Source organism: Panthera uncia, chromosome B1 (genome assembly GCF_023721935.1).
Source record: "Panthera uncia isolate 11264 chromosome B1, Puncia_PCG_1.0, whole genome shotgun sequence".
NCBI classification, from domain to species: Eukaryota; Metazoa; Chordata; class Mammalia; order Carnivora; family Felidae; genus Panthera; species Panthera uncia.
In genome coordinates this window covers 158758944-158774462 of record NC_064811.1, presented here as the reverse complement: position 1 = coordinate 158774462, position 15519 = coordinate 158758944, and the positions used below count along the sequence as shown (strand labels likewise).

The window sequence follows — 15519 nt, the reverse complement described above, 5'->3', positions numbered from 1 at the left end:
ACAAAACTGCTATAATAAAATTCTTTTATTTGCAACATTTATGATCTAGGTGAGTCTTTTTTCCCAAAAATTTTATTTAAATTCCAGTTAGTTAATATATAGTGTAATATTAATTCCAGGAGTAGAACTCAGTGATTCATCAGTTACATATTACACCCAGGGCTTATCATAAAAAGTGCCTTCCTTAGTACCCATAGCCTATTGAGTCCATCCTCCACCCACCTCCCCCCATCAACCCTCACTTTCTTCTCTATTGTTAAGAGTTTCTCATGGTTTACTTCCCTCTCTCTCTCCTTTTTCATCTTCCCATATGTTCATCTCTTTTGTTTCCTAAATTCCAGATATGAGTGAAATCGTATGATATTTTTCTTTCTCTGACTTATCCTTCCTAATTTTTAAATTAAATTCTATTACTGTATTACTTTTTTAAAAAATATTGATGTCATAAATATGCCAAATGTAGTAAGCAGTACTCAAAACATGTACACAGTTAATAATAATTAAAAATATGCATAAAAGACAAGAAATCTGACAAAAGCTCCATCACTATTTAGGGTTATGAACTTAAATGTCCTTTTATTTTCCCCATAAGAGTTTGCAATGTATTAAAATTTCAATCATTTACATAAATATTATATACAAAATAATTAAAGTGAAAGAAATATGTTTTTTTAAATATTCAGTGAATATCTACTGATTTCTATTTCATTTTTAGATATAATTTTTATTGAAGAAGGCTACAATGCACAGAAAAACAACTGGCTTATTCTGAGTTTCTACATTGTTCTTCCCTTTATCATAATTTTCACCATTATGATCATGAAACGAAATGAAATGAGAAAATCATGCAACAGACAAAATGCAGAATATGAAGGGTAAATATGACTATGCAAATAATTTATGATCTTAAATTGTACTGCTCATTGACCATTGAAATAAATCCATTATATAATATTCCTAAGTTATATTCATTCCTTATATTCATTAGTTATATTCATTTCTAAGTATGCATTATTTTTAATCTAATGTAAAAGGCATTTTTATAATTTTGTTTTCCAATAGATTGTTTTTAGCATACTGCAGCAAGTCAAAATTTTGGCTGTTCTAGAACTGTTTTCCCAATGAATATTTACAGTATTTAGATGCTGTGTTCAAACTGTCATTTATTCCTGAACCTCAAAATATTTCTCTTCAGTAGTTTCAAATCCTGTGAAAAAAAATCCCTTCAGAATTCCTTAGAAATTAGTTACCATTTCTTATTAATTTCTACATGCTATTCTTATTTTTGTCCTTTTTCTCTTCTGATGGAATTTATCACCAGTAAAACTATCCAGTTTTGGGTTTCTCAAAAATTTTAATTAATTAATGGTTTTTCTAGTGGATGACCTCTCCCTTGATGTCAGTGGGTAATTTAAGTCCCCTACTACAACTGTACCGCTATATCTCCCTGTAGATCTGTTAATATTTGCATTCTATATTTAGGTGCATATATCTTGTTTGGATTGACCCCTTTGTCATTATATAACGCCTTTCTTTGTCTCTATTACAGTCTTTGTTTTAAAGTCTCTTGTACATCCCAGCTTTCTTTTTTTTTCTTTTTTGATTTATTTATTTAAATTCAAGTTAGTTAACATCCATTATAGTAGTGGTTTCAGGAGTAGAACCCAGTGATTCATCACTTAAAATATAACACCCAGTGCTCATCTCCACAACTGCCCTCCTTAATGCTCCTCACCCATTTAGCCCATCCCCCTATCCATCTCACCTCAAGCAACACTCAGTTCTCTGTCTTTAAGAGTCTGTTATTGTTTTCCTCCCTTTCTGTATGTGAGATAGGAGATGGTAATTGTGTCTAATATTGTGTTTCTCATATATTTTTTAAATTTTATTAGTGAGGGTGCAAATCTTTATTTTCATCTGGGCTGCACCATTTTTTTCTACACAGAAATTACTTTCATGTCATTTGGCCTCTTTTCCCTATTTGCTTATATTTTATCTTTTACAGGAGTTGTATATACACGTATATATAGTTTACTAATGCTTTTTTTTATTTGTACATGAATATCCTCTCTTGATTCTTACTGAGTTTATAAAGTAATTAGAGAATTGGTAGCTTAAAGTATTGTGTATTTCTATCCTCAACATGTATCATAGGAATATATTCAAAAAATATCAAAAGATTTTTCATCACATAAAAGGCTAATAGTGATGGCACAAATTGCCCTATTGTCTGATCCAATTAGATCCAATTGCCTTTGCAAGAGTAGTCTTTGAGGCTTGTTTCTTTCTGAACCCAAAAGGACGTTTCTTAGCTGTCTCTTTTCCTGGTTCTCTCTGTTAAAATTTTAGATGATCTGTAATTTAGCTTGTTCTCAATAGCTTCCAGCCTTATATTAATTGTTTACCAATATAATCTCCATAGTGTATGACAGTGTCCTTAGGGTTGGACTTCTTCACTTTCTGTTCCCAATAAATCACTTACCTTGAGAGAGCTACCAATCCAACAATTTCACTCTTGAAGATTTATCTCTGAGAAATGAAAGTCATTCTCTCACACAAACTTGAACACAAATGTTCATAACACCATAATACAGAATACCCCAAATCTGGAAATTAAGGTCATTCAATGAATAAATCATTATACAACCTGTGATAAACCCATACCACCACACACTATACAGTAATAAAAGAAAACAAAGTATTAATAGAAACAATTTTGAGAACACTAAAGGGAATTATGCTAAGTGAAACAAAGCCCTTTTCAAAAGGTTGGATACACTATGATTCCAATTATATAAAATTCTTGTCATATTAAAAATGACAGTTTTTGAGGATAGATTAGTAGCTGCCAAGAGATAGGGATAACGGAGAGAGTGGGTATGTCCATTAAAGAGTAGCAACAAAAGCTTTTGTTGATGGTACAGTTCTGTATCTTGATGTGGTTATAATTACATGAAACTACGCATGTGATCAAGTTGCATAGAACTACCTGGACATAAACATACACACATATGCATGCATGTCTAAATTGTGCAATCTGAGCAATCTCTGTAGGTTGTGTTAATGTAAATTGCCTTTTCATATTATACTATAGTTAGCCAAAATGTTATCATGGGAAAGGCTGAGTAAGGGGTACATGAAAGCTTTCTGTACATGTCTTTGCAACTTGCTATGAATATGAAACTACTTAAAAATAGAAGGTCAAAAATTGGATCGTAGACATAAATTTAATAAGTTAAATTATTCAACTTTCTAATGAATACATAAAAAACTCTACAGATGTAGGACAAGATCAAAAATTCTTTCATATGAGAACAAATCATGATCCATAAGAAAAATTTGTATGTGATACAAATTAAATATATTTGATCTGAAAAATATCCTGTTAAAAAGGTAAAAATACAGGCTTCAGTCTGATAGAATGTATTTGCAAACCATATATCCCACAAAGACTTTATATCTATATTTTAAAAGTTCACCAACAGTTGAAAAAATGTGGGGTTAGAAAAAGACAAAGATGTGAGCAAAGAATGGACTAAAGAGTATGTACAGATGGCAAGCAAGCATATTAAGTTATACTTAACATGATTAGTTACTTGGGTAATTATTAAAACAACAATGAGATAATATCACACTTCCCCCAATAGATTGATTAAGATAAAAAATATTAATATAGTAAATACTGATGAGGATACAGAAAATTGGATCACTTGTACATTGCTGGAGGAAATGCAAAACCACATAGCTACTATGACTACAATTTGTCAGCCTTATCATACAACCCAATAATTTCACTCTTGGGTATTTACCCTAGAGAGGACTTTTACATTTATGCAAAAATACTGTACATGAACATCCATAGCAATGTTATAATATTTAGTTATCCAATTGATAAAATTGGATAAAAATTATCCAATTGATCTTTTGATGGATGACTGGTTTAACAAACTGTGGAATATTCATACTGCGGAAGCTACTCAGGAATAGCAAGAAATTAATTATTAATACATAACGCAATTTTGATGGATCTAAGGGAATTACATGAGAGAAAAAAACAAAGTTCAAGAGCTACCATACAATACCATTTATATAAAGTACTTGCATTACAGTTATAGTAATGGAGACCAGATTAGTGGTTGCCAGGGATTAGGAATTGGGAGTAAGGCAGGTAGGTGTACCAAGTAGGGATTGTATGGCTTTTTGTGGTGATGGAACAATTCTATATGTTGATGTTGGTGTTGGACACACTAATTTATACATGTAATAAGATAGAATACATTAATACACATATAAACACAAGTCATTGCATGTAAAAAATGATAAAATCTAAATTAACTCTGTGGAATATACCAATGTCGATTTCCTGGCTTTGATAATGTAATATAATCATGCAAGATTTTACCATCAGGAGAAACCAAGTGAAGGATACCTTTTTATCTTTGTGTATACACAAATTAAATCTCCCAGTAAAAAATTTTAAACTTCCTATAAATCTATAAGTATTTCAAAAAATTAAGCAAAATTAACATTTGCCCCCCCAAAAGCCTATTAAATGATTCCCAAGAATCTAGAAAAGAGGATAAAAAGAATGACAACGATAATATATAGCGAGGTGTTATATTGAAACTCAACCATACAGAGTCAATAAATTTTATCTAAATAAATTTAGTCTAAATACTAATACTAATTTCATCTGACTACTTTTAGTCTAAATACACCAATTAAAAAAACCCTAAAAAACAGAAAATGTGGGGCACCTGGGTGGCACAGTGGTTAAGCTTGGTCCAATTCGATCTTGGCTCAGGTCATGATCTCACTGTTCACTCTCACTGTGAGTTCAAGCCCCACATTGGGCTAGGTGCTGATGGTGCAGAGCCTGCTTGGGATTCTGTCTGTCCTTCTGTCTGCCCCTCCCCTGCTTGTGCTATTTCTCTCTCTCTCAAAAATAAATAAATAAACTAAAAAATGTTTTAAATAACAGAAAATGTAAAATTGGATAAGAATCAAGATAAATATATGCTCTCAGCAAGAAATCCACATTCAATCTAAAGAAACAAATGTGTTACAAGTAAAATATCTACCATGCTAACACCAACCAAAAGGAAGCTAAAGAGGCTATATTTATGTCAGCCAACATTGAAGAAGAAATATTATAACAAGACTATAACTTGATCATTATAATCATAATAAAAGAATAGTCTTTAAGAGCACATATAATTCCTTCAGTTCTAACAGACTTTGTTTTATATATTTGAAACTCTATTATGAGCTGCATAAGAGAAAAAGTCACAAATATAATTCGAAGTTTCAACATCTCTCTCTCTCTCTCTTTCTCAATATAAGCAGACTGAAAAACAGTAAGAATATAAAAGAATTGAAAAACACTAATTAGCAGCATGACCTTTTAGAAGACCTCACTACAGCAGCAGAAATCGCATTTGTTTCTTTAACGTTTATTTATTTTTGAGACAGAGACAGACAAAGCATGAACGGGGGAGGGTCAGAGAGAGAGGGAGACACAGAATCTGAAACAGGCTCCAGGCTCTGAGCAGTCAGCCCAGAGCCCGACGCGGGGCTCGAACTCACGGATGTGAGATTGTGACCTGAGCCTAAGTCAGACGTTAACCGACTGAGCCACCCAGGCACCCCAGAAATCGCATTTGTTTCAAATGCACCTGAAACATTTAACAAGTTAGCCCTAAAGTGTGCCTTGAAAAAGTAACAAATTCAAACAGATTCAGATCATGTGAAATATGTACTCTGAACAAATAGAATTATACAAAAATGTTTTGGAAAGTATGCCACATATTTTTCAGTAATTCACTGATCAAAGAAAAAAATAAACAGAAAAATTAGAACATATTTGAACACTAATTGAAAATAAAAATACATGATAAAATTTGTCAGATAGATAGATAGATAGCAGTACTTTGGGGAAAAGTTATATTATTAATAATTTATATCAGAAAGGTAAGAAATTTTAAATCAACTACATTAGCTTCCGCACAAAGAAAGTATACAAAGAGGAACAAATTCAACCCCATATAAAAGGGAAATGAAATTATGAAATTTAGAAAACAGCAGTAACAAAATAGAAAACAGGAAAACAATGAAACCAGTGAAACAAAAAACTATGTTTTGGGAAAGATCTTTTTGGAAAAGTACTAACTGTGTAGCCACACTGGTAAGAATAAAGAGACAGTAGACAACAACAATACCAGTGTCTAGAATGAGAGAAGATCCCTCATTACTGATGCTATAGACAATGAAAAAATACTGAGGAAATATTATAAAAGTGTTAATACTAAACAGTCTGACAACCTAAATGAAATGGACAAATTCCTGAAAGACTGAACTATGGAAGCTTATTCAAAAAGAAATGGGGAGGAATTAAGATGGTGGAGTCCTAGTAGGACCCTAGGCTTGCCTTCTCCCTCAAACACAGATAGATAAATATCAAATAATTCTGAACACCCAAGAAATCCATCTGAGGACTGACAGAACAGACTTCACAACTAGATGGAGAGAAGAGGCCAAACACATCATGGAAGGTAGGAGGTGTGGAGACATGATTTGTGGGAGAAATGGATAGTGATTGCTGCTAAGGGGAGGGAGCACTGGTCATGAAGAGAGGCAAGAGAAAGAGAAATAGGAAAACACAGGGGATCATACAAAGAAAACAATTCCCCAAAGCCATTGCCTGGGAAAAGGAGTGGGGCTGATAGTCCTGAGTTTTTAAATTCAGCAAGACTCAATGGCTGGAATTTTAGAGGTCCTGGCATGACTTGTATGGAGGCTTGAAAGTGCTGCAGTGATCCTATGAAGAAGGAGAGCATATGGCCCGGGAACAGAAGGCAAAATCTGAGGATCCCCTTGGACACACAGAGAGACACAGTTCCCCCTTCTTGGAGAGCAACTGGGAGAGGTGTCATTTCTTCTCCAGGAACAAAAGAAACAAAACAGATCAACATGGTAGGAGACAGAGTGGGGAGGGGGGTGGGGGGAACGGGAAGAGAAGCAAACCATAAAAAGGACTCTTAACTTTAGAGAACAAATTGAGTGTTGCTGGAGGGGAGGCGGGCAGGGGGATGGCTTAAATGGGTTATAAGCATTAAGGAGGGCACTTGTTGGGATGAGCATTGGGTGCTGTATGTAAGTGATGAACCACTGATTTCTACACCTGAAACTGACATTGCACTATAGTTAACTAACTGGAATTTGGATCCTGTGGTTTCTTTGGATTCTGTGTCTTCCTCTCTCTTTGCCCCTCCCCGCCTCTCAAAAACAAATAATAAAACATTAAAAATATTTTTTTAAGTTGAAAGAAAATCTAAATATCAAAACAAGACAAACAAATGTAAGAAATGGAGAACCTGAATGGGCTTCTATCCATAAATAAACTGAATTTGCAGTTGAAAATCTATAGTCTCCAACCCAGATAGCTCCACTGGTAAATTATGCCAAACATTAAAAGAATAAATAATACCAATGTTATACAAAATCTCCCACATATTTTAGCACACTTCCAGACTCCTTCTAAGAAGATACTATTACCTTGATACAAGGGACAAATAAATAACACAAGAAAAATACACATCAATTTGTATCCCTCAAACTGAATCCAATGTTATATAAAAAAGAATAACAGGGCACCTGGGTAGCGCAGTTGCTTATGCATCCAACTCTTGGTTTCAGCTTAGGTCATGATCTCATGCTTCCTGAGTTTGAGCTCCCTGTGGAGCTCTGTGCTGGCAGTGAGGAGCCTCCTTAGGATTAATATTCTCTCTCTCTCTCTCTCTCTCTCTCTCTCTCTCTCTCTCTCCTCTCTCTCTCTCTCTCTCCTCTCTCTCTCTCTCTCTCTCTCTCTCTCTCTCTCTCTCTCCCCCTCCCCTGCTCATGCTTTCTTTCTCAAAATAAATAAATAAACTAAAAAAAAAAAAAATAACATATCATGACCAAATGTGACTTATCCAGGGAACACAAGGTTCAATCAATAATTTACCATAGTAGACTGGATATTTAAAAGATCAGCTCAACAGATTCAAGAAAACCATTTAACAAAATCACCATAATGTTAACTTCTTCTAATTCCTAACTTGCTGTACTTTTCATTCTTTATCAGTTTCATTTTCTTTCTTTCTGTTCCCTTAGTCACTGAAATTATCTGTATGGTCCACAAATTGCTTTTGGACATCCACTTTTTCTCTATATGTTTCTTAGATTGACTGATTCACTCTCTTTCCTTCAAATTGCCTTTTTAGATGTTCAACTCAAATTATAAGGATGCAGACTCATCTAGGTCCTTAGTTTAGCTATAAGGACTTGCCATTTCTGGCCTAAACTATGGAAAATCCCCTTGTTCATCCACAAAGACCTCAAATTCAACAAATCTTCAACCCAACTGATTATCTCCCAACTACTGTACAAATCTGCCTCTCCTAAAATTTGTGGCACTATCATCTCAGTTGCCTAGTGACTTTAACAATTTAACAAGCTTCATAGCAAATTAGTCAGTGCACCTATTTGCCTCCCTATATATTATAAAGGTAAATACAAATTTATGAAACAAAACATCAATTTTCCCTGGCACCACACATGAAAGGAAGTACCTCCCCCACCCACACACACCCTTTTCTTAGATTATTTCCTTTAGAAAACGTGGAATTGTACATCCTTTCTCTGTCTCTTTGGGACATATGTAATTCTTTTTGAAAACTAAATAAAATTTGTCAGCTTTACACTCCAGGAATATTTTCCTTAAGGATTTTGTAGGCATCTGTCTATTACAAACATAAACATTAAGGAAGATAGCTTCCTATCTTCCTGGCTCCTTGGGAGTTTAACCTTGATGTCTAGTTCCAAGCTGCAACTTCCTGGTTATCCTAAAGAAATTGAAAGTTTTATTTGTATTTTGGATAAAGACAGTTAACATGTGTGACATGGACTACATCTGCCTGGTTATATAAAAGGGTGAGATTTCGTTCTATCTTTACAATCCCTTTAGCCCAACACAGTCAGGTCTAACACTTAATAATAAAATTGTTTTATTCCTTTCTACATTTGTGAAGAGGATTTTTAGTGGGTTGACAGAGATACTATTTTTAATTTTAATTTTTATTTTTTTTAAATATTTTTATTTATTTTTGAGACAGAGCATGAGCAGGGGAGGGGCAGAGAGAGAGGGAGACACAGAATCTGAGGCAGGCTCCAGGCTCCGAGCTGTCAGCACAGAGCCTGATTCTGGTCTTGAACTCACAGACCATGACATCATGACCTGAGCTGAAGTCGGACGCTCAACAGACTGAGCCACCCAGGCGCCCCAACTATTTTTAATTATGTTTCCAAAATACCTCTCATATTTATATTTTTCTCCCTCAGGGTTTAGCTGTGAGGATGTTGACATTTCTGGCCTAAACTATGGAAAACACTTCTAACTGGATTTGCTGTCTCCAGTCCTCATCATTTCTATCTCACCATCTCCAGGACTATTATAAGTTACTTTTTTGAAACAAAATATCATTCATCCACACTTAAAGTTTTTGGATTATTTAATATTATTCTTAGGAGAACATTTACCGGCTCAATACAAGTCATTCACTCATCCAATTATGGTTCAAATCTCAGATATGACATCCTTTCTGTAGCTACATTTAATATATGTGGAGAAAACAAACTAGCAACATTCCAGGAGAACATTGTATATTATGCTAACAATGAATTTCTTATGCATATCTGGTTTCCTGTTAGTCTTTGACCTGTTTGGATACATGGATGATATTCTTTGTATTTTGATAACACAGGCATACTGCTTGGCTTATACTATATATTCAAATATTTATATTTATATATCTAAATATTCACAATTAGTAATTACATTATTAGTAATTATTATATTATCAATATAATAACATAATTATATCAATAATAATTGTTAATTAATAAACTTATTACATAAGCATTATTATTTATAAATATTCAAGTATTTTTTTAATGTTTTATTTATTTTGAGAGAGAGCACAAACAGTCAAGGGGCAGAGAGAGAGAGAAAGAGAGAATTCCAGGCAAGCTCCACACTCAGCACAGAGCTGGACGCAGGCCTCAAACTCACTAACTGTGAGATCGTGACTTGAGTCAAAATCAAGAGTTGGGTGCTTAAACGACTGAGCCACCCAGGCGCCCCTTCGAGTATTTTATATACTTATATCAATCCCCCCAAAACCACATGGTTAAGAAGTAAATATTTTAGTAAAATAAATAGACATGTCTATTTTAGAATTACATATTATATTAATTGCTACTGAAACAAATATTTAGAAAGAAGTATGGGAATTAAACTTTTTAAAAAACCATCTTTATTTTTGTGTTTATGTTTACAAACAGGAAAAGCAATCAGTATTTGAATTTGTCTACAGGTATTGATTTTAAGGTATAAAAGCACAAGTTTCATGAAAGGAAAATTTAAGAATGTCTTGTAAAAAAAGCTCTTATGAAAATGAAATTAGGTAATTCTACTTTAAGAACTTTTACAGAGGCTGTGCCATTTTACATCCTCACCAATAATGTACAAGTGGTCTGATTTCTTCATATCCTCGCTAACACTTATCTCCTCATTTTTGATAGTAGCCATCCTGAGGGATGTGAGAGTGTAGTTCTTTGTGGGTTTTATTTGCATTTCCCTGATGATTAGAGATTTGAGCATCTTTTCATGTGCTTATAGGCCATTTCCGTATCTTACCTGAAGAAATGTCTATTCAAGTCCTTTGGCCATTTCTTAATCAGGTGGTTGTTTTTGTTGTTGAATCTCAGGAGTTCTCTGTATAGTCTAGATATTAATCCCCTATCAGATATATGATTTCCAAATATTTTCTCCCATTTTGGGGGGTTGCTTTTTACTCTGTTGATATGCTGAGTAGATATCCAAATAATTGAGAGTGGGATCCAGAAGAGATATCTGTATGCCAATTTCATTGCAGCATTATTCACAGCAGCAAAAAGGTGGAAGCAACCCAAGTGTCCATGACAGATAAACAGATACACAAAATGTGGTATGCACGCACAATGGAATATTATTCAGCTTTTAAAAGGAAAGAACCTCTGTAATATGCTACAACAGGAGCATAATGAAGCCATTATGCTGAATAAAATAAGCCAGTCACGAAAGAAAAATACTGTATGAGGCCACTTATGTGAGGTAGCTGGAGAGGTCAAACTCCTAGAGACAGAAATGAGAATTGTCATTGTCAGGGTTTGGGGGGGTGGGAATAGGGACTTGTTTAATGGATATAGAGTTCCCGTTTTGCAAGATACAGAGTTCTGGTGATTACTGGTGGTAACATTTGCACAACAATGTGAATATGCTTTGTAGCAATAAACTATATATACACTTTAAATATGGTTAAGATGGTAATTTTTTATGTTAGTTGTATTTTACTACAATGGAAAATAAATTTTGAAGAAGAAACTGAAATTAGGCAAGTCACCAACCTGTATATTAAAACATGACATGGAAGTTCTTTCCAGATTAACTCTATTGCCTTTCAACGTGTGAACTCCATATTGATTGGGGGAAAAAATTGCATTTAGACATTCACTTAGTCTCCTAAACATAGGTTTTTCTAAGGAACAAAGGTGTGCAAAACTGAATAAATGTATTTCGTTTTTTGCTCATTTCATAGCTGCAATTCTTTTGCCTCATGCTTAAGTTGTAAATCAATACTAAAATAATAAACACATATTTACATTTGTTTAGTGTTTTATTTGGACTTCTTAGTTTTCTAAGAAAAAACTTATCTATAAAAGAATTGATTTTTCATTATTTTGTGTTTGTGTTCCTTTGCACGTATGTGTTGTGACCTGAGGCTTAAAATAGAACTCCGCAGTAGCCACGGTTAAAACAGACAACTGTCTGCTACTAACCATATTGTGAATTTCCATTTTGTTTTTCTTCACTACAGTAATTCAGTCGTTGTGCCGGAAAACTATGACGTGGACTACTGGTAACAGCCAAGCACTTCACCAGCAGATGGTCCATTTCCAGAGGAGAAAACTTCACTTTATGACCCTTACGTAATCCCTAAATGCGTTTCAGATGTTCTCGTTCTGGAAAATAAAACCCAAGCCCACGTGGGCACCAGGCCAGGTTGCCTCTCGCCTCCAGCGCCCAGTGGGCAGGTTCCCGGGGCTGCGGCTGCGCGTGCGGGTCAGCAGAAGGGGCGGGGTGGGAATAAACCACGTGCCCCTCCCCAACCTCCCCGTCGCCCGCGCTGCCCCCCAAGCCCACTGCCCCCCCTCGCCCCCACCCCCGCCCTGCCAGTAGGGAGTTCAGGACCCCGCGCGCGAGCGGCCGCCATTCCGCAGCCAACCGCCATCACCGTGGCAAGGCCGGCAGGACGCTGCCTGTCCTGCTGATCCTCTCAGGCCTGGGCCGGCTGACCTCCGCCGGCCATCGTGAGTGTAGGACCTGCTCCGTAGAGGGTCAACTGTCGCAGAGCCTGTGGGCGTGGCAGGCTCCAGAAGCTTGCTCCAGAACCCTGTGCCCGGCTGGGGGGAGCCCTGCGTCCCGTCAGAGCCCGCCTAGAGTCAGGATCCTGCGGGGCCTGCTGCTGGGAGGGCTCAGAACAGGACTGGGACAGTTGTCCTCACGTGCCTGACCCTGCACTTGGAGGAGGGGGCGAGCCGCTTCTGGGAGGTGGGGTCCCCAGAGCAGCTCTTCTTCACCTATTGGGGCGGAGGTCAGCAAATCCCAAAGTGTCTCTGGAAGGTGGTAGGGTCACGTCCCATTTCTAGGTAGCCTCTTCTGGAATGCGCAAAGTCTGATTCCGTGGTGGGAGCGTGCCTGCGTGTGTGTGTGTGTGTGTGTATGAGTTCGTGGAAGTTCAAAGAGTGATGTGAAGTGGCAGGACCAGTGAAGAATAAGGATGCTGGCAAGCACTGGGGAATGCTTACAGGTGTTTTCCTTACTGCAGATCCTGAAACATCACTTCTACAAATTACAGTGCCATGGAAGACTGGGGCAAACACTGATGATGGCAAAGTTTCTTAAATGTATGCAAATAAGAAATCATTCTTTGTATTTTCTGGGTATTCTATTTTTTGGGCTACATGAGATCAGTAGTCCAGATCAATTCACACATAATCATTTACAAAATTATTTGTATTCATATTTACTTTGTCAAAGAGCTCCAATAACTGAATGAGAGCAAGTGTTTTGATATTTAATTTTTAGTAAGTATTTCCCAAGTGGTATATAAGCATAATTGTGGCTCACAAAACGGCTGTACATTTTACTGGACCTTTTAGCTATAAAATAATATGTAATTTAAATATTCTTATACAAGTGGGATCATACAAATACAGTTGATTATTGTGGTAGCTGTTTCATAAAGTCCCACTGCACTGAATTAGCTACCACTGAATCATTGCTTCTAGGGTAAATGTGTGTATATTACATATATATGATCATAAATTTTAAAAACAACCCATCCTGAGAGGTTCTATTTTCTCTAGATTTCAAAGAAGGAAAGGAGGTTCAGAAGTGAAAAATGACTCACATGGGGCTGCTTGATAGGTGCCAGAGTTGAGATCCAAACACGCTCCATTTGGCTCCACAACCTGAGCTTTTTGCGGTACAGTGCACTGCTCCCTACCTTTTTTATCCTCTGCTCCTCTCTGTATGAGAGCTGAAATAATAAGGCAGAGTGTCATCTGTTCAACTTCAGATGAAAATGTGAACCTTGGTGCGACTGATTTTTTTTTTTTTTTAACTTGAGCATGAATTCAAATGACCAAGAGAGATCTATAAATATTGATTTGGGGTTATAAACCCTAGCAAGTAGGCAAATTTACAAATATGGAATAATTGAGTAATGATTATTTTGTGACATGATTGTTAAATAAATATAAAATGAATAAGGTTTAAAAGGTAAACTACAAACCAGCTATTTTTTTTTTTTTTTTTTTTTGCAGATTATATGTTTAGGTTGAAAGCCTGAGATAGTTTACATGCAAATTTTTAGTATTAATTAGAAAGGTTAGCAAAAGATATCTGGGCACTGAAACAGAGAAGTATGTAAAATACTGGTGAAAAAGTTGAAATGTGTTAAAGGGAGTGATGCTTCCAAATCTCCATCACTTAGTAGCTATGTATCAAAATAAAGCTAACATCTCTCTTTAGTTCCCTTATTATAAAATGAGCAAAGTAGAACCATGCCTACCCTATCAGTATATTGTGAGTCTTTAATGCTTAGCTATAATGCAAAGAACTTATTTTTTATATATTTCTGTTATAACCAGTAAGGTGCAGGTGTATTACATTGTTGAAATGCAGATTTTGGTCCTGAGTAATGATACATGGTGAAACCATTATATGATATCCAGAATGTAGAAGGAAAACTATACATTTTTATTCTCAAACAATAGGATAAAGGAAGGATACTAAAAATATGTTATTGGTTTGTTTCCTATAGAGTTAGTAGCAGATGTAGCTATGAAATGCATCATGGAGTTCGGTAAACAAAAGCAATCAATGCAGCACACCACAGTAACAGAATAAAGGAAAAGAACACGTGATCATGTCAAAAAAGCATTTGACAAAATGCACACCAATTCATGACAAAAACAATATGTAGGTACAGAAGGAAACTACCTTAAAATAATAAAAGACATGAAAACCTGTAGCTAACATCATTCTCAAAAGTAAGAGACTAAAATCCTCTAAAATCAGGAAGAAGGCAAAGATGCCCATTTTGCCACTTCTTTTCAATAAAGTACTGGAAGTTCTAGACAGAATAGGCAAGAAAAAGAAATGAGACATCCGAATTACAAAGAAAAATTTTCCCTGTCCAAAGATAATACAATCTTATACATACAAATCCTAAAGATGCCCCCCCAAATTGTTAGACCTAATAAATTTCAGCAAAAAAAAAAAAAAAAAAAATCTCAGCAGAATTTCAGCAGGATACAAAATCAACACCCAACACATCAGCTACACTTCTATATACATAACAATAACAAATCCAAAAAGAAAACAGTTCTATTTACAATAGCATCAAAAATAATGAAATACTTATGTATAAACAACCAAGGAGGTCAAAGAAGATTAAAACTATAAGACATTGCTTTAAGAAGTTAAGATTAGACATCCTTGTTCATGGATTGATTGACAAGATGCAAATACTACCCACAGAGGTCTACAGATTCAATGGAATTTCTATCAAAATCAAAGTGATATTTTTGGAGAAATAGGAAAACATATCCTAAAATTCATGTGGAATTTCAGTGGATCCCAAATAGCCAAAAAAATCTTGAAAAAAGATGAGAAAAGTTGGAGAACTCACACTTCCTGATTTCAAAACTATTTACAAATCCACAAAAATAAAAAATAGTATTGACAGACATGTGGACGAATGGATGAAAATAGAGTATAGATATAAACTCTCACATATATGATCAAATTATTGAGAAAGTGGCAAGACCATTCAATGAGGAAAGGACAAACTTTTTTTCTTTAATATGAAATTT

At 35.3% G+C, this 15519-nt stretch overlaps 1 protein-coding gene across 3 annotated transcripts in view; it reads left to right on the top strand.

Annotated features, from left to right (window-relative positions):
- The window catches only part of LOC125923287 (disintegrin and metalloproteinase domain-containing protein 18-like), a 143694-nt gene extending 129963 nt beyond the window's left edge, over window positions 1-13731 (top strand). For 2 of the 3 annotated variants that reach the window (XM_049631471.1, XM_049631469.1), the window contains 3 exons: window positions 716-875; window positions 11955-12199; window positions 12966-13074. In XM_049631471.1, coding sequence (XP_049487428.1) covers window positions 716-875; window positions 11955-12000 — 206 coding nt within the window. In that variant the 3' untranslated portion in view covers window positions 12001-12199; window positions 12966-13074. Of the gene's footprint in view, window positions 1-715; window positions 876-11954; window positions 12200-12965; window positions 13075-13506 lie in introns of those variants that run through there. The other variant, XM_049631470.1, reaches the window with a different exon arrangement.
- Window positions 13732-15519: the final 1788 nt, after the last annotated feature.